This window comes from Molothrus ater, chromosome 16 (genome assembly GCF_012460135.2).
Source record: "Molothrus ater isolate BHLD 08-10-18 breed brown headed cowbird chromosome 16, BPBGC_Mater_1.1, whole genome shotgun sequence".
In the NCBI taxonomy this organism is placed as follows: domain Eukaryota; kingdom Metazoa; phylum Chordata; class Aves; order Passeriformes; family Icteridae; genus Molothrus; species Molothrus ater.
This window is the reverse complement of record NC_050493.2, coordinates 2,307,363-2,325,790: the sequence shown is the minus strand read 5'-3', so window position 1 is coordinate 2,325,790 and position 18,428 is coordinate 2,307,363. Positions and strand designations below refer to the sequence as shown.

Sequence of the window (18,428 nt, the reverse complement as noted above, 5' to 3'; positions counted from 1 at the left end):
CGCCGCCGCGCGCGCGCGCCTCCAACCGCCCAATCAGCCGCCGGCCCGCGGCGCTCGCGGCCGCCCCCCGGCCAATCAGCGCCGCGCGGGGCGGAACGGGGCGGGGCCGCCGCTGCCGGTTAACGGCGCCGGTGGGCGCGCGCGGGGGGTGGGGCCGGGTCGCGCGCTCTGTCCGTACGTGCGCGGGAGGGGCGGGGCCGGGCCGGGGGCGGTGGCGGCGCGTGCGCGGCGGGGCGGGGCGGCCCCGCGGCGATCCGGGATGTCGGGCCGGCTCCTGGTGACGTAGCGGGAAGGGCCGCGCCAGACCCCCGCCCGCCGCCTTCCCCCGGCACGGCACGGGACCCCCCACACCTCCTCCGGTTGTCCCCCGCCATGGGCAGAGCCGCGGCGGTGGGAACGGGCAGGGAGTCCGGGGCCGCCGCTGGGAATGTGCCAGGCCCTGCCGCCGCGTGAGCACCGGCACCGGCAGCGTTGTCTGCGCCCGCCCCGGGCCAAGCCGTGAGTGTGGCGTCCGGCGGGCCGCCCCTGCCCCGGGAGGGAGGGAGAGGGCGGGAGCTCTGCGCCGGGAGCGGAGTCCCATCTCCCGAGGAAGGGGGGGGCGGGAGAGGGTCTGGCGCGGTACCGGGGTCCCGTGCTCACCTCCCCGTTCTGCGGGGCTCTCTCTCCCGGCAGGGCGGCGGGTGCCATGAGCAGCAGCTGCGCGTCCCCCGCCGCCGCCCGCCGCCGCCTGCAGCGCCGGGATCGATAGAGGCGGGGGCTGCGGACGCGCCATGGCCGGCAGCGGCTACACGGACCTGCGGGAGAAGCTCAAGTCCATGATGCCCTACCGGGACGGCCACAAAGGCGGCGGCGGCGGCGGCCTCCCGCGGGAGCCCCCCGAACCGCCGTACGAGCGCAAGCGGCGGCACCAGGAGGACTCCGGCTCCGAGCCCAGCGACTACGAGGAGCAGAAGGAGGAGGAGGAAGCTCGGAAAGTGAAGAGCGGCATCCGCCAGCTTCGCCTCTTCAGCGCCGAGGAGTGCGCCAAGATCGAGGCGCGCATCGAGGACGTGGTGTCCCGGGCGGAGAAGGGGCTCTACAAGGAGCACACGGTGGACCGGGCGCCGCTGCGGAACAAGTATTTTTTCGGGGAAGGCTACACCTACGGGTCTCAGCTGCAGCGGCGGGGCCCCGGCCAGGAGCGCCTGTACCCGCGGGGGGAGGTGGACGTCATCCCCGAGTGGGTGCACGACCTGGTGATCAGGAAGCTGGTGGAGCACCGGGTGATCCCCGAGGGCTTTGTGAACAGTGCCGTCATCAACGACTACCAGCCGGGGGGCTGCATTGTCTCCCACGTGGACCCCATCCATATCTTTGAGAGGCCCATCGTCTCCGTGTCCTTCTTCAGCGACTCGGCGCTCTGCTTCGGGTGTAAATTCCAGTTCAAGCCCATCAGGGTGTCGGAGCCCGTTCTGTTCCTGCCCGTGAAGAGGGGGAGCGTCACGGTGCTCAGGTAACTCGCCCGCGTTGCCGAGGCCCCGGTTGTGTAACGCGGATCACGAGGCGCACGGATGCGCGCCCCGACGGCGCCTCGGGCTCCATCTCCCTCTCCTGTCGGTGCTCAGGGGCTCGCTGTGGTGCAAGGGGTGAAGCAGCGATTTTGGGGGGGGGTGGTCCTGCCGTTGTTGTGGGTGAGGATTTGGGTGGGTGCTCTCTCCATGGAGCTTGAGGCAAATGCTGGTGGGAGCCGAACTGAGCTGGCCACTGAGTTCTGTAAATGGTTAAAGTAACACGTTGAGACACAAAATGGATCCTTAGCCCAAGAGTGGTCAGAGCGGAGCAGCTGTAGGGCTGGGGCTCCTGGGTCTATTCTTAGCTCGGCCGGTGCTTCTCTGACCTGACCTTAATCGTGGAGAGGAGGTGTGAATGGCCTCCTGCTCCCAGTCTGTAAACTGGGAATGCTGAGCCCTCCCCTGCCCGGTGACGATAGGGAGAGCAGAGTGCAGAGCCCCGCGTGATTGTCACTTGGAAGTGCAACGGGTCACGGGCACAGGAAGGGACTTGATGTGTGTTGAGGAAGAGCCCTGGAAGGTGCAATGACCTGCCCAAGGTCACGCAGTTGGCCGGCAGTAAGGCTGGGATTGGCACCGGGAAACGCCTGCTTCCGAATCCCAGTACGGGCTGGGAGGGGGAGCACGCAGGTGAGGGGACAGGCAGGTAAGGGGACGGGGCTGGAGCACAGGGATCCCGCTGTTTCCAGCTCCTGGGGAGGGCAGCTGGAAGCCTGGCACCAGGGCTGCCAGTCCCTTGTGTCCCTGAAGGTCAGAGTGCTCCCTGCCAGGAGCAGGGATCACCAGGGCTGTGCCAGCAGTGCCACCAGCTGTATTCTCCTTTGGGGGGTGGTTTTCTTGGACTGGTGAAGGTCCAGGCCGGTTTTCCGGGCTCCCAGGCCGTAATACAATCCCTTGCTTTGGCTTGTAAATTGATCGCTGCAGGGTTCGGGGAGGAATTTTTTCCCCCCACAAACACACGGCCTCCTTGACTGGTGCATCAATAATAAATGCTGAGATCTCGCGTCGCTTTTATCTCGGAAAAGCTGCACAAACATTAACTAATCCTTGCTGTACCCCGGTGTTAGGTAACTTGTGTGGATTAGCCAGGGATGAGGGAGGCTGCAGAGGGAGGCGGGAATGGCGCTGAGGACATTTTCTCATTCCCTGGTGGTTTGACAGGGCTCGGGGGGCAGAGGTCAGGGTGATTTTGTGCAATGGGACCCAAGGGGACCCATCCTGCTCTGTATCTTTTTACTGCAGAGCAAGCTCCATCCCCAGGGATGGACTGCTGGGTGTGAGACAGCTGCTCTGCTCCTGGACTTCTCTGAGATACCAGGAGGGAAACTTTCTACCCTAATTTTCCTGCTCCTGATGCAAACCCCTCTGCTGTCTTTCCTCGTCAGGCCTGGATAAATAGTTGTCCTTCCTTTTACAGCCAGAGGCCTTCTGTTTTTTAAGGACAGTGAGAGTGTTATCCTGCTTGGAAGCATTCTGGCAGAGCTGCTAATGCAGGGTCAGCCTCAAGTCTTGCAGTCAAAGCCTCTTGAAAAACTCTGGAGGAGGATCTGCAGTGGAGGATGGTGGGAGGAAGGAGAGATGCTTTCTCTGCTCCAGGACCAGAGAATGATGTTTTCTTATTCCAGACCCTTGCTCTTCCTTCAAAACTGCTGGGAAGAGGCTGCTAGCTCAGGGCTCATGGAATTGGAGTGAGGTGTCTCCCAGGGGTGTTTGGGTTGTTGGCCAGTGTCACTCAGGTGCTGTAATCAGTTTGTTCGTGTGGCTGAAGCAATCCTACAAACCAGATGAAAATGTCTTGGTATCTTTTCCCTCTAAATCCAAGGGCTGCTTTCTGACCCACCCGCTGCAGCTTGATCACGGTCAGATGTTCTGCCTTCCAGCAAGTAATAGACTTTAAAACGGGGATTATTTCAAATTTGGTACAGCAGTTAGCGGGTACTTTACACTCACTTAGGAGAGATTCTGCCAGAGTGACTGCTCTGTGTTGGCAGGATCCTGTCTGGGATCAATTCCTTGCCTCACAGCAGATCTCCTGCTCTCCCATCTCACCCCAGCAGTCAGGAGGAGCAGGAGAGGTGCACACCGTGCTCAGGGGTGCGGCACCAAATCCAGCCCTTGGTCGTGACTAAGTCAACTCCCCAAACTTGGCGTTTTCTCCTCTGGGTAAACAGCTGCTGGAGGCAGTTACCCTGGAGATGGGGAACGGGCACAGATAGAGGTGGCATGCCTGTAATGTCTGGGATTCAAATCCTGCTGGGTCAGTGGCTGCAGCCTTTACTGGGAAGCTGTGTGGAAGTCCTGAGGATCTAAAGTAAGCTGTCAGATCCCTCTTTGACCCCACAGGACTCTCACACTGGCCCCAGATTGCCCCTGTCCTGTTCCTGCTCCTAATTTCACAGCTGCTGAGCCAGTAAGGATTTCACAGAGGCACTTTTCCCTGTTTCCCTCCCTTGATTTTGTTTGCCTGCCCTGAAGCAGGATGTGGTGTTTGCCAACACTGAACCTGCCTCAGACTCCTTGGAAAGCGTTCAGACCTCAAATGACAGGTGAGGTGGAACAAGATTCACGTGGCTGGGCTGTGCCCCTCTGCCAGAAGGCAAAGGCTGAGCCACCCCATGACCTGCTAATGAGCCCTTTCTCCTCTCCTTTCACATCTGCAGGGAAGATTTGCTCTTGTAGGTTTTGTGATCTAGAAGATGACCTCCTCCAGTCCCCTCTTTTCCCACAGCCCAGGGAAGCAGGAGCTCCTGCAGGTTTGTCCCTGTGGCAGCCAGGCCAGGAGGAAGCATCAGCTCAGTGTGTGCTGCTGGATCCCAGTCCTGTGACCCATCAGCTCCCTGGGGAGCGGCTGCTGACCTCACCACGTTTGTGGGTTTTTCTTATTTTCACAACAATTTGGTGAGCATCAATCGATAGAAGCAGTGGCAGGGAGATGGAGGAATTTGCCTTTTCATCTGTGCTTTGAGAATGCTTGGGCTGGGAAACAAGAAGGGAACGGGGGGTGTGTGGAGCCATCTGGGCTGGGGGGTTCCAGGTGGATCCCTGCCCTGCAGCTGCTGTCACAGGTGGCAAATCCCAGCACTGAAACTGCCAGGTATGCTGCCTGAGCATTGGGAAGAGTGCAGCTGGAGGAACGAAAGGCACGGGTAGCATTTCCCAGGTTCCCAGAGCTTGTGCCATACAGGCTTCCCTCCCACAGCTGGAGAGTGCTCTGGGTCATCTCCTGGCTGTTTGGAATGGCAGGGGAGTGCTGTGGTGTGTGTCCCTCCTGTTGTCTCCAGGCGTGCCTGATGGAGGCACAGTCAGAGCAGGTTGGAGTCGCTGGAGGATGAAGCTCCTTCCTTCCTTCCCAGCTGGAGGGATCTCTCTGCAGCTGTCTGCTCCAAAATAGCCTGATCCCTCAGAGCAGGCTGCTGCTGCAGAGGAAGTTCCACGTGTGCCAGTGGTGATGAGGCAGAGATTTGTTGAAGCTTTTCTTGTTAGAGTCTGTAGAACTTCAAGGCTTCCTTTCTGGTGATGTTTGCACAGAAATATCTGCTTTTATCTCTGTGTGAATCAGTTCTGGCTCAGCAGCGGCTCTTCCACATGGAAAAAGACTCAGGGGAGAGTTGGGGGTGTAAGGTTTGACAGGTTAGTTTGGAATTGGGAGCTGGTTTTGGGGTAGTGTGTGGAAAACATCAGCACTTCCCCCTGTTCTTCTGGAAAATGCTCTGGGATGGAGATGTCACACTTAGGTATTCTTGTGGGCAGGAGTTAGATTTTCCTTTCCAGGTTGTTTTGAGTTTATTCTCTGGGCAAGAAATCTGTGTGTAGACCCTTGATATCATTATGGATGTTTTTCTTCAGGGTCTGCCCCTTCACCCATCCTCAGGGTGTGCAAGGCTGGGCAGTGGGTGAGAAGTTCACGCTGGCACGAGGCAGCGCGAGTGTGACACAACCAAATAATCCTTTTCTTTCATTTCCCTGCCTGTGCAGAGGCACTCCATCACTACATATGATACAGTGCAGAGTTTTCCACACCAGTTTGGCACTGGGGCTGACTGGTGTGTCCCCCTTATGGTCTCAGACCAGAGTGGTGGGGCTCTTGTTTGATGCTGTCTGTGTGCATCTGGGAACACAAACTTCCTGGTGCTGCTCTGGAAGTGATCTGAAAAGGGTGTTCTTGCCTGGGGAAGGAGTGAAAAGGAGTGTCCAGGCTGATACCTTGTGGGTCTGGAAGCAGGTCTGGAAGCAGACCTTTCCCTGTGTTCAGGGTGCTGCTGAGGGTGCTGAGTTGAATGCTAACGTGGGTGATATTCATGAATTCACTGGAGCTTGACACAGAGATTCCAGGAACATAACAGAGCATCATCATGAGCCACTTGTCATGTTCTGCCATGCCTGGAGCAAGGTGGGGCTGGACACCACCCCTGCTTCAGCTGGTCAGGCCTTGGATTTGTAGCTGTCTTTGCAGAGCAGTAAATCTGTGTGTGAGGAGGTGTTTCTGGGTGAGTGGGTGGGTTATCTAACCAGATCAAGGAAACCCGGCCCTGTCCCTAGAGAAGTCTTGTGTGTGTGAGCTCTGTTCTCTGCTCAGGGTGTCCTGAATAACCTGCCAGCCCCTGACCCTGGCCTGGAAAAGCCTTGTGGGGACACTCAGCCTGCTGATTTCTGCTTCAGGTTGGGTGTGCAGGCTGGAGCGGCCTTCGCCCAAGTGCCTCCCAAGGTGTTCCTGCCCTTGCTGGGTGTTTCAGGAAGCTCTGAGGGTGTTCAGCCTCTCTTTTGCCCGTGCTGGGCTGCAGAAGGCTCTCAGTGAGCTGACACTCTCCAAACGGCAGGCAGAGGGCAGGCCCCACCGCTGGGATCTGCTGCTCACTCCCTTGCAGGGAGGGATGTGCTCCCAGCACGGTTTGTGTGTCACAGCAGGTCTGGTGGCTGCTCTCCACGGACCCACTGTGATTTCACCTGCTCTGATCTCACCTGGAGACAGAAGCAGCCGTCAGGAAATGCTCCAGTATTGTGAGAAGCTGGGGCTGTCCTTGGCCGTGGCTTTTCTCCAGCCTGCTGGAAATGTGGAGTATCTGGAGTCACACAGTGAAACACTGCTGCTGACAACAGCCACTGCTTGAGCCTGGCTTTTCCTCAGCCCAGGGAGCTGTTTCACCCTGTTACAGAGGAGTGCAGCTTGGTTTGCAGGTCTGTAGGTTACCCCATGAGTGCTGGGTTAGGGCTGGTGATGTTCTTGTGGTGCCTGAGGATATGCCATGTGATGGGGAGGATGATGAGCAGGAAAAGGGGGTGAGAGGCTCAGCTGTGCATGACTGCACCCCTCTGTGACTAAAAAGCCTCCTTGATGTGTTACATGTTTGGGTCTGGGTGTGCTGCACACCTGAGCTGTGAGAGATGGCTTTTCCCAATAGGCATCTTTGAGATGATGCTTTGGAGGAATGTGCTCATCTTTCCCCCTGTTGCTTTCTAATTTCTTCATAAATTAATCGTCTGAACCTACAGTTCTACATTTCTACATGTTTTATTTCACAGTGCTGGAGCAGGTGAAAGTTTCCTCTGGGACAGGCTGAAAAATTGAGTCATGAAACCCCCCAAAACCCCCTGACTGTCCTCATTCTTTCCCATTGTTTGTTCCTTCCTGCAAGTCTAGCTCCTGTGTGCCTGGGGGATGGTGTTTGGAGGAGAAATTCCTGGTGCAACTTAGGAAGTACTGGCCAAAGTGAGTTGTTGAGGCTGGAAATCATTTTCTGCTTCTGCCTGGCATCTCCCTGATGGTGGCTTTTTGTTTCTGTTGTCAGTGGGTATGCGGCCGACGAAATCACACACTGCATTCGACCACAGGACATCAAGGAGAGGAGAGCTGTCATCATCCTCAGAAAGTAAGTGTTGAAGCCCTCCAGACAGCAAGATAAACGTGGATGTGGTGTCATGATGCCTAAACACTTGAAAACTGCCTTGCTTGTTAATTTGCTGGCTTGATCTTGCACCTTGATTAGGTGTCACTCTGACGCTCGCTCGTGTCGTGCTGTACCTGGCAGTGGAAGTGGCTGGAACCTGTTCCTGCAGGGTTCATCACTTCTTGACTCTCTGCAGCAGCACTTTGTTGTAATGTCTGGGCTTGCAAGCCCTGCTGGTGCCCAGGCTTTCCTTTGGCTGCCCAGTTCCAAACACCCAGGGTATCAAACTCTCTTGTTTTGGGCTGTTCAGGTGTCTGGTCATGTGAGACCCACGTGTGTGAGTTACCTGGATGGACTTTTGAAGCTGATGTTTGTGATGAAGAATGTCCTGTGAAGCAGAGAGAGTTTTCTTGGTGTCATGGCTTTTGTTTCCTGGGGAGAGAGGAAGACACTGGCTTTGGAGGGAAACATGTAGGGAGTTCAGTGCTCATTACAGAGCTTGTCCTTTGAGTCTGTGTTGGGAAGCCAAGCTTCATAAGCTGTTTTAGAAAGGGGCTTCCTGTTCTAGAAAAGCACTCTTGATGGCATTTCATCAATCAATGCTTGTTCCTAAAGCTCTAAAGAAAATGAGAGACAAAGTAAACTAACCCCACCACAAACTCCTCAGTAAAACTTTCTTTTCTGCCTAGAAATGTCCTCTGTTACCAGTTCCTTCTACTAGGAGACCAAAACATGTGACTGCCACACATTGACCCCTGCTGACTGTGCCTTGGAAGGTGTTGGCAGTAGTTCTGCTGTCAAGAAGCATCTTTGTAAATGAAAATACACACTTTGAGTCCTGTAAACTCAGCCAAAAACGTGGGCATTGGTGGCAGGGCTGTGGTTGTGGCCCAGGCTGGCATAAGGCTCGCAGGCAAGTGGTCTGGATCCAGGCTGGATGAGCTTTTGGATAGCTTAGTTGATTTCAAAACAAGTCTGGCAACATTATGAGGATATGGCACAAAGCCAGTGGAGTGGAGTTGGACATCTGGTTAGAGAAACCCATGGAATGAAGGCAGGAAAAACAGCAGCCCTGAGGCATTAGCCAAGCAAAATCAGCCCAGACCCAGGGAGGCAGGATGAGATGTGGCAGGAGATAGAGTGGGATGCAAGGCAGGCTGCAGCCAAACCACCCCACAGGTGGGGATGGATGGCCATGTGAGGTGTGGGGTGAGAGGCTGTGGTAAGAACTCGGAGCTGTTGTGTTCATGGTGTTGGAGCAGCCAGGGAAAAGCAGCACCAGTGCTGACAAGGAGGCATCTCCAAGTCTTGTAGCTGCTTTGCTTGGACATTGGGAAAGAGAAGCTGCCTGTCCTAGGTTGTGGAGCAGTTTTCTGGAAAAAACAGACTCAGATAAATAAGCTAAAGCTGCCCAAACTGGTGCAGATGTCCAGTGTACCTGTTTAAACTGGCTCTGCCTCTTGCTTTCTCCAGCCTTGGTGAGCTGAGGGTGTTGGATTGTTTCAGTCAAGCCTGGCTGCCCTCAAAGTGCATCAGGGCAAGAAGGGACCTTAAACCTCACCTTGTTTCAGCCCCTGTCATGGACAAGGACACCTTCCACTAGACCTGGTTGCTCAGAGCCCTGTCCAACCTGTGCTTCCCTGGGCAACCTGTGCCAGTGCTTCACTGCTCTCTGAGCAAAGGATTTCTTTCTAATATCCCATCTAAATCATCCCTCTAGTTTAACACTTGTCCCTCTTGTCTTATGACCATCTCCCAATGTAAAAAGTTGTTTTCTTTGTTTTTTATAAGCCCCCTTTAAGTCATGGGAGGAGCAGTGAGGTGTCCCCAGTTGTATCCAGCTGACCTGCTGCATTCCTGCTGAAGGGACTGAGCCTGTAGCTCTGCTGGCTTTGTTTGCCCACCCACCCTGATTTTTGGGGCCTGATTTGCTTCCTGTCTCTGCCCATCAGACAGTGAGGGGCTAACCCAACAGACAAAGCAGATGAAACCACACCAGGATTTTTCTCTCGAGCAAAGCACAAACCCCCTGGTAATTATTCCTGCGTAGCCTCCGCAGCTGTGGTGAATCCATGGCAATGTTTGCCAAAGGCTGGGCTGTGATTGCTGCCAATTAGAGCTTATTAATTGCTGCTTATCCCCTGGCCAGGGCAGCCACCTCCCTGTGTCCCCTGCGTGTCCCTGCGTGTGCAGTGTGCCCTTTGCCTGTGCCAGGGTCGCTGCACCAGCGCCGTTCCCGCTCCCCTGATCTGCGGCTGTGCCTGGAACAGGCTGTTGTGCAACCAGGAAAGCAGCTCCTTCCCCTGCTGGCCTCGTAAAACTCCTCTTCCTCTTCTTGGCGGCGAGGATCAGCCCTGAGCTTTCAGATCAGCTGGATCATCCCGGTCGGAGCTGGGATGTTCAGCTCTGAGTTCTGCCGGAGCCCGCTGGGTCCCACGCGTTTGAGTCTGGCTCTGCTCTCGCCTCTGCTCTGAGCATGTTCCCACTGACAGCAGCAGGAGAGCAAAGCTGTGGGAGCTGCAGGAGCAGTGGGGTTCTGCAGGATTCTCCAGAGCTGTGTGGTTACCAAGCAGGTCATAAACACTTCAGTGCTCGGTGTTTCCTGTGTTGGATCGCAGGGCTGCCGGGAGCCAGCAGGGTTTGGAAGTGCTTTGTGCCAGAGGAGGGGAGGAATGGTGCTCTTAATTTTATGAGATGCTGGGAGAGGTAATGTGGGAGGTGGGTGTAGAAATGAGACCTACTCAACCGGGTCTTGAAAGCAATTTTAGAGGCTTTTGCTGCCATTCTGCTTTCACTCTCATAAGCAGAGTTTCTCTATTTGTAGGTATATTGTTCTCCATTTTAGTGTCACCTCTCCTTGCACCTGGCCAGAGGGAGCATGGCTGGTGTTCCCTTGCCCTTGCAGTGTATTGGGGGCTGGTTTGTTAGAATTGCAGCCCTGTGGTTGCTGTTGTATTTGAGAGGTATTTAAACAACCTCCCTTGTCACGGGCAGGATCTTCAAGGCCTGTGGTGTTCAGGCTGGACTGGGTCCAGCCCTGGAGCTCAGAACAACTCAGGATGACAGCGTGGAGTAGCACAGGCTCCAACCTGGCATCTGCCTGTGGAAGTGTTCCTTGTTTCTGGCATGCTGGGCAAACTCAGGCTGCCATGCCCAGCTTTGCCCGTGCCAGACTGGCATCACCCTCGTTAGCTGAAGAGGCTCTCCCTGATGGCAGAGAGAAGCTTGGCAAGTGGATGTGCTTCCTAATGGAAGTTTAGATTGGGATTCTCCTGTGGAAACCTCCCTCAGGAGCTGAAGTTCAGCACTGGAGAGCAAGTAGTGGTTCTCCCCCTTCATTCTTGCTGCCTCCTCCACCTGTGCATGGCTTCAGTCCTGTGATAGTTCTCTTTTGGGATGAGCTGTGCTTGCTCTCCAGCATAGCTTGAGTGTGTGCAGAGCTGCTGGAAGGGATGTATGGTGCAGCTTCTGTTTGCTACACCTTCTCCTGACTCGTACTTCAACTCTTTGCACTTTGTAGTCAAGCTGAGGAACACCTGACCCCGGGAGATCCGTGGGCAGGAGGGAGTTTCCAGGTGGAAGCAGTTATTACTGTTGCAGGTGATGATGCTTTTGCAGGGCATCTCCCAGCCAGGTGGCTTAACTGGAGCTGGGAGTTATTGCCAAGTGATTTCATGGGATTTCACAGCTGCTCCAGCAGCTCTGCTCCTTATCCCAGAGCTGGGGTTGCAGTGAGCTCAGCACCTTTTGCCTTCACCTCATGACTCTGTGTCCCTAAGCCAAGGCAGGACAAAGGGCAATGGCTTCAAACTGACAGAGAGTGTTTAAATTAGGTATAAGGAAAAAATCCTTTCCTGTGAGGGTGCTGAGGCCCTGGCTCAGGTTGCCCAGAGAAGTTGTGGCTGCTCCATCCTTGAAAGTGTCCAAGGCCAAGGTGGACAGGCTTGGAGCAGTCTGGTCTAGTGGAAGGTGCTCCTGCCTGTGGCAGGGGTTTGGAAATGAGATGATCTTCAAGGTCCCTTTTAACTTTAACCATTCTGTGATTCTGTGAAGCTTCTAATACCACAAAGCTGCAGCTTGTTGTGCTGTGGAATGGGGTATTCCTGCCCCTCCTCCTGAGCTGTGTGGTTGGGATGGAGGGCTCTGCTGTGATTCTGTAGAAACTCCTTACAAATTCTCTTCTCTTTCAATATTTGCAGAACAAGACTAGATGCACCTCGATTGGAAACAAAATCCCTGAGTAGCTCTGTGTTGCCACCAGGTTATAACTCTGACCGCCTGTCGGGAAGCAACCGGGACCAGATCCTCAAACCAAAGCGGTCCCATCGCAAAGCAGATCCTGATGCTGCCCACAGGTAGGATCATCTCTCCTAAGAGCCATGTTTGGGATGTTGTCTCTGGATCAGTGCATAGCTGAGGTCCCTGGCCTCAGAACATATTTAAAACCATTCTGATTTGCACCTGCCAGGTGCTTTCTGCAATGCCCAGATCTGTTTTATCAGAATGAGCTCTTTATGCGTTCCTCCCAGACTTGTGGAGGCTGAGCTCTGGCTGTAAGCAGCTTACATTGTTTATCCTGTGAGTGGCATAATGAAGAAGCAATAGATTTGGCTGGCTTTTGATAATGCAGTCGTTCAGAACAATAGTTTCCCTGCAACTAATCATTTTTGACCTCTATTGCCAAGCAACCTGTGCAGCTGCGTTAAACTATATTATGAAAGCAGTCCTGGGAGGGAACGTGAGGGTTTGCTATCTGGGAAAGGTTAAGGACTTCTTGGGAAGCTTCTCAGGCCTGTTTTGATTCCAGAGCTCTGTGTGTGTATTTTTGTGTGAGAAACCAGACCGTGTGGATGTTTAAGCCTGACCTTGAGAGAAGCTCCTTGCTGAGGTTTCAGACAAGCTTGAGCTCTGCAGCAAGGCTTCCCTTAAACACCTTGGTGTGAGCACACTGAAGGTTGTGAGTGATAGCCAGTCTGCCAGCTGTCCTGCATAGTCCAATTCCAAAGCTTCCTGAGGATCCAGATGGCACTCTCTGCACAATGGGTACAACCCAAAAGTTGCCTTGGTCTCAGGGTTTGGCTGCCATGCAGTCCTGGCCCTGTTTGAACCTGTCCTGGAGGGAGGAGGGTGGGGATGGATTGTTTGTGAGCAGTGTTCATTCACCTGGATGCAGGCTGGAAGATGGATGAAGGTCTGAGGCTGGGCTGCAGATGCAGCTTCCCTGGGTGTCCGATTAGAGGAGCGATCATGCGGGACAAATGTGCACATCCCTCAGAGCTGTTTTTCAGCCTGATGTGACCTTATCAGGCTGTGGGGGATGGCTTGCCTAGGCTCCTGCAGCAGATGGGTGTGAAAAACATGTTTTTCTCCTTCTCTGGCCTCAGAGGCTCCAGTATAACAGGTAATTCTCATGGATATCATAGTGGGATCACTCAGGAACCACTCAGATAAACTAAGTGGTGTGTGCTGCCCACCAACCCAGTCCTGCTAGAAAGTGATCAGAGGCAGGTCTGCAGAAATAACAATTGCACTGTGCTAATATTTGAGAGGACAAAGGATTTTGGAGCTGTGGTGGGATCCTGCACCATAAGGAGCTCAGCTCTGTGCTCTAAATTCTGCTGCAGTAGTGATAGACCACTCTGCCCAAGGGATTTTTCTTGGGGCCACAAGCTGCAAGTAAAAAAAAAAAAGAGGTGGACTGGAAGTGTTCTGGTGGAGGTAAAGGCCAAAGCTTGCCTTGGGAAGGGAAGGAACTGGCCCATCATAGCAAAGTTCTCAGCTCCTCTAGGGAGGTGCAAGTTGGTGATTTGTTCTTTCTCTGCCAAGTGCCCAGTGCTGGGAAAGCAGTGGGAAAACAGGCAGAGCTGTCACAGCAGGTACCTGCAGACAGCATCCAGGAGGATCACCTGGATCCCATCGTGCTGTGCTCTCACTCCTGTTTTCTCCCTCTCCACAGGCCACGGATTCTAGAAATGGATAAGGAGGAGAACAGGCGTTCAGTCCTCTTACCAAAACATAGGAGACGGAGCAACTTCAGCTCTGAGAACTATTGGCGAAGGTCGTACGAGTACACAGAGGACTGTGAGGATGAGGAGGAGGACGGCAGCCCCGCCAGGAAGGTTAAAATGAGGCGACACTGAGGATTGCACTTGCCAGGCTCGTGGAGCTGATGAGATTGGCCTCCAGTCTGTGAAAACTTTCTCCTCCCTCTGGCTATCTTCCATCTAGCTTCAGTTTTGGTTTTTCCTTTCAGGCTGAAGAGTAAACAGGAAGGATTTGGTTTTATGAATGGAGGAATGCTGAGACATACGTGAGGATGGAACATGTCCAGTGCACATGGTGTCCTGTCGTGGGTCAAGTGGGCATCTCTCCCTTAGGAAGCAGATAAAGTTATGCCAGGTTGTCTGTTGGGATTTCTTTTGAAAACACCAAAAAGTTTAACTGTTTCATTGCGCAAGATTCAAGAATTGTATTTTTGTTTTGGTTTTTGGTTGGGTTTGGTTTTTTTGGTTTTTTTTTTTGTTTTTTTTTTTTTGCTTTAACACTTTTCCTTTCCAAATGTTCTAAATATGATGTTTGACCCCAGGAGCTGAAATTCCATGGTGGGCTCGTATTCCTTGTTTCACCAAAGGGCTCCTTGGTCTTTTTTTTACCTGGTGGTTGTCGGGTCTGTTTTAAGGTTGCCCTGCAGTAACTGGAAGTTTGAAGCTTTGCAGACCCCTCTTGCTGCGATCGATTTCAAAGAGTTTAGGACATTTTTGTTGCACTTTAGTGTTTTAAATGCCGTAGGTTTCCTTTCCAGACCCTTTTCCCAAGCCAGCATGGGCTCGCAGCCCTGTGTCCCTGCGCTGCCCTCTCCAAGAAGAATGTACTAGAGCTCTGGTTTCTCCGTGCTGGTCTGACTGGGGCTGTGCTTGAGGAGGAGGGAAAGGTGGCCCAGCATTGTCCTGAGATCCATATTGGAATCTCAGGGCTGCCAAGTGAGGGATCACACTGAGCACGTGCTGCTTCCCAGAGCTGGGGATAGCAAAGAGGAGTAGGAGACGCTGTGCTTGTGAGGGTTTGTGCCTTGGAACCCCCCAGAAGAGCCCTTCTCCACTGCCCCTTCCAGGTGGGGAGAGCTGAGTCAGTGCAGCATTCCCAGCACAGTGTCCCATCCTCAAGGAGTGGCTGCACTCTGATGGAGCAGGAGCTGCTGTGGCCTTGGGGGAGCTGAGCAGCTCTGTCCCCTCCGAGGCTGGCTCTGGGAGCAGGGACACTGCAGGGCTCGAGGTTGGCCCCAGTTCAGTGCATCCAGCACTGAAGCTGCCTGCTTTCTCCTGGCTTATTCCTGCCTGTGTTCCTGGGGTAGGGAGTTTTCTGGTTGCTACAGGAAATGCTGAGAAGAATCAGGCATTCAGCCCCGTGGAGTTGTGATAGAGCATCTGCCATCATCATCCTCTTCTCCCACCTGGTTTGTGTTAGCCCAGACCAAAGCCTTGGTGTTTGCAAAGTTTGGGGCCCAATGCCATATTTAGAGCTGTACTTTTAAGGAAAACTTCCTCCAGTTGATTCTTTGAACCCAAGTGTTGGCAGTTGTAAGGAGTAGTCTTATTTTTAAATTTTTACTGCTTTGCCCTCCCTCCAACTGTAGTTTTTCTTAGTGTCGTGTCCCCCACACACTTCATGGTCTGCACGCTTGGCAATAAAAAGATGTAATATATTTTGAAACTTGTTTGCTGCTGTCTTGAGGGGCTCCTGGTCTAAAACAACCACCCAGGCGTTGTTCCCTGCAGTGCTGATCAAGGACATTTGCTGACATCTGGGTCCCACTGTCCTTTTCCTTCCCTGCTGATTTTCACCTGGTGTTGGGGTTCTGCTCAGGCTGGATCTTGTCACATGAGCACAGAGGACTTTGCCATCACTTTCAGCTGGCTGTGGGGGTGTTGGTGAGGTCCCCAGTGCCTGTCTCTGATTATCCAGTGGTTTTCCTGGTGAGAGCCCCCACTGGCTCCGTGCTGAGGCACAGCCTCTGAAGGAATGTGTCTTGTCAGTCCAGAGATCCAAAAGTTTGTGCTTCTGCTGCTTGTGAAACTTTGGAAATGCCATTTTCAGACCTCACGTAGCATTTGAAGCCATGTTCCTCACCCTCCCAGCTTTCTGCTGTGAATCCAGGTCAGCTCATGGCTACAAACGCCCTGTTCTGGGCAGCTTGGCATTCCCCTGACAGCAAAACTGCACGCAGGGAGCAGAGATCCCTTCTCCTCCTGATGGCTTTGTCTTTCTGGATCCATCCTGGCCATGCCCTGTTCCTGTCACGGTGCCAGGCTCTGCTGTGCGTGCAGATGGTGACAGAGGTCACTGCCAGAGGTCTCAGCTCTCCCCTCTCCCCTCCTGGCTCCCAGTTTTATCCCTACCTCTCCAATATGGATATTCTACCCTGGTGTCAACTCAGAATGAAGCTGGAGCAGCTGGCCCTTCCAGAGCTGCTTTCCAGAGCAGGACTTCCATGGGATGAGGAGCTGTCTCTGGACATCCTGAGCTCTTACACCTCCAGCCTGGTCCCAGCCACCACCTCATCCTGGTCCTTGTGCAGGCTGTACATGTGCAAGATTCCTTTCCCAGCTTGTTTTGGTATTCGTGCATGTCCTGCTCAGGAGCTTTCCCCCTTTCCCTGTCCCCATCCATGCAGTGGGTCAGAGCTGGCAGCTGTGGCTGGGGGGGACAGGAGGAGCTCTCTCCAGCCACCATCTGCTCTTGGTTTTTAACCTGACTGGTTGGGGCTTGACACCTTGGAGAGAGAGGGAGCAGGATCCCTCAGGAGAGGAGTCCCCAGCGTGCAGGCAGGGCCATCTCCCCACTTGTACAGACATTTTCTATAGACACGGATGTACATGTGTAGATAACATGGTTTTTTAACTCTTTTGCACTGAACAACATCAGAGTGAAACCTGGATTCGAAACTAGAAGACATTTTTCACACGGATCCAGAGGTCTGGATCCTTCCTGTAACCTGTCTGGTTGGAACTGTGGCTCGGAATTCCTGGTTTTCACTGTTGGGCTGCACACACGCATCAGTCAGGCTGGTGGCACGGGGCTGGGGGCGAACAGGGAGTGGGGTGAGCTCGAGTTTAGAGGCAGAACTTCTCCCCAGGCTCCTGCAGAGCCCTGACCCCGTTGGTTTGTGTGTGTCTGATCTGGTTGTGTGTGGTCCAACCTCTCCATCCACCCACAGCGTGTCCGTGCTCAGCCCCAAACTGGGAGCTCCATCCAGTGTGACAGCCCATGTGCCCAGAGCCCAGACCAGGAGAACTGTCTTTCCTAAGGAAGGGGGAGCAAGTTGGGGTTTCATCCCTGCTTTTCCACAAAGAACAGGAGGAATTGGGGTGTGTTACTGTTACCGTATCTCGAGAAGGGTCAGTGGTGGAATTATCCAAGCCCATGGATCAAAACAGCTGCCAGGCTTTGAGGAGGACTCAAGGGGGCCAGGCTCTAGACCCCCACCAGCAGCAAAGAGTCTTTTACCTGCCAAAAGTGTTCCCTTTTCCCTGTTGGGAGGAGAAACATTTGACTGAGAAATGTCTCTGCTCCTTTCCCTGCCCACACTTAGAAGTTCTGGCTGACTTTAATTTTTGTTTTTTAAAAGATTCTAATTTTTTTTTGTTATCAATAAAAAATAAAAATTAAAAAAAATAATAAAAAAGAAAGTGGCAATATTTTTTTCTGTAAGCTTTTCCTAGGAAAAAGCGTGGTTTGTAACAAAGTTGTACAGTTCTGAAGTTTGAGATACGAGAAGTACTGTGTGAAACGCTGTAAATGGAGCAGAGATTATTTTATGTACAGTCTGACGTGGGGGAATCTTTTAATTCCAGTTGATTCTTAGGAAGAATTTGGTTCTTCACTGTCAGGGTTTGGAATTTCATGGTTTCATTATTATTTTTTTTTTTCTTGTATAGATTGCTGCATTAATTGAATAAAAGCAGAAAGCATCTCTTGGCCTGGCTGTGTGGTACTGGGGGCTGGGATGTGCCTCAATTCCCCCTGGCAGGAATGAGGTGGTTTGGGAGCAGGGAACTGGTTCTAAATAAAGGGAGTCACCATCTCCCCGGGGACAGGGTGGCCAAACGCGGTGGCTGTGCTTCCTGAGCTGTCCTAGAAAGCAGGGACAGGGATCTCTGCCTTCCTGCCAGCACCCTGGGCTTCGGCCTCGCACTGAGCTCCTCTTCCTCCTGGTGTTTCCCTCCTGCAAGAGGGAGATGGTGGGGTGGCTGTGAGGTGCCAGAGGGGGCATGGATGGGATCTGCTGGTCTGTGGTATTGCTTCTCCTCTCTTCTTCCTTTCTTCCTTCTTCCTCTCCTCTCCTCTCCTCTCCTCTCCTCTCCTCTCCTCTCCTCTCCTCTCCTCTCCGTCTCTTCCTCTCTCTCCGTCTCTTCCTTCCTCATCTCCATCCTCCTTCCTTCTCTTCTTCACACCTCTTTACCTCTTATCCCCTTCCTCCACCTCTCCTCCTTCTCTCCTCCCATTGTCACTACCCCCTTCTTTCTCCTTCTTCCTCCTCCGAGTTCTTCCTCCTTTCCTCTCTCCTCAGAGCAGACCCACCCTGCCCACACTCATTCCCCAGGGCTGTGCTGACGCTTCAGGCCCCTCCATCCATCCCCCCATGACCCACAGCCCATCACCGGGCCGTGTTCCCCGCTCACCCCCGGGCTGTTTTCTGCCCCAGCCCCTGCGTCAGCCCGAGCCGCATCCCCCCGGGCCGGGTTAGTCAGCAGGGAGGGGAAGCCGTGCCCTGCCCGGGCTGACTCACCCCAAAACTGGGCGCAGGGCAGGCTGCTCCCCCTCCCACCTTGCCGTAATGCCGTGGGGGGAGTGGGGAACAACATTCCCGGTGCCCTGGCGGGAAGAATGAGTGGCCAGCCGGGAATGAGGCTCGGATGCTCATTGTGGGAGCCGGCAGGATGCTCCGGGCCTAGGAGCCGGCCCGCCGCCATGTTGATGCACCCCATGGCTGTGG

At 53.9% G+C, this 18,428-nt stretch overlaps 1 protein-coding gene across 1 annotated transcript; it reads left to right on the top strand.

Annotated features, from left to right (window-relative positions):
• Window positions 1-232: 232 nt before the first annotated feature.
• ALKBH5 (alkB homolog 5, RNA demethylase) lies at window positions 233-17,405 on the top strand. Its single transcript, XM_036392338.2, has 5 exons — window positions 233-498; window positions 673-1,492; window positions 7,337-7,417; window positions 11,635-11,790; window positions 13,392-17,405. The coding sequence occupies exons 2-5, from the start codon at window positions 771-773 to the stop codon at window positions 13,573-13,575; spliced, it is 1,143 nt and encodes a 380-aa protein (XP_036248231.1). The 5' UTR covers window positions 233-498; window positions 673-770; the 3' UTR covers window positions 13,576-17,405.
• Window positions 17,406-18,428: the final 1,023 nt, after the last annotated feature.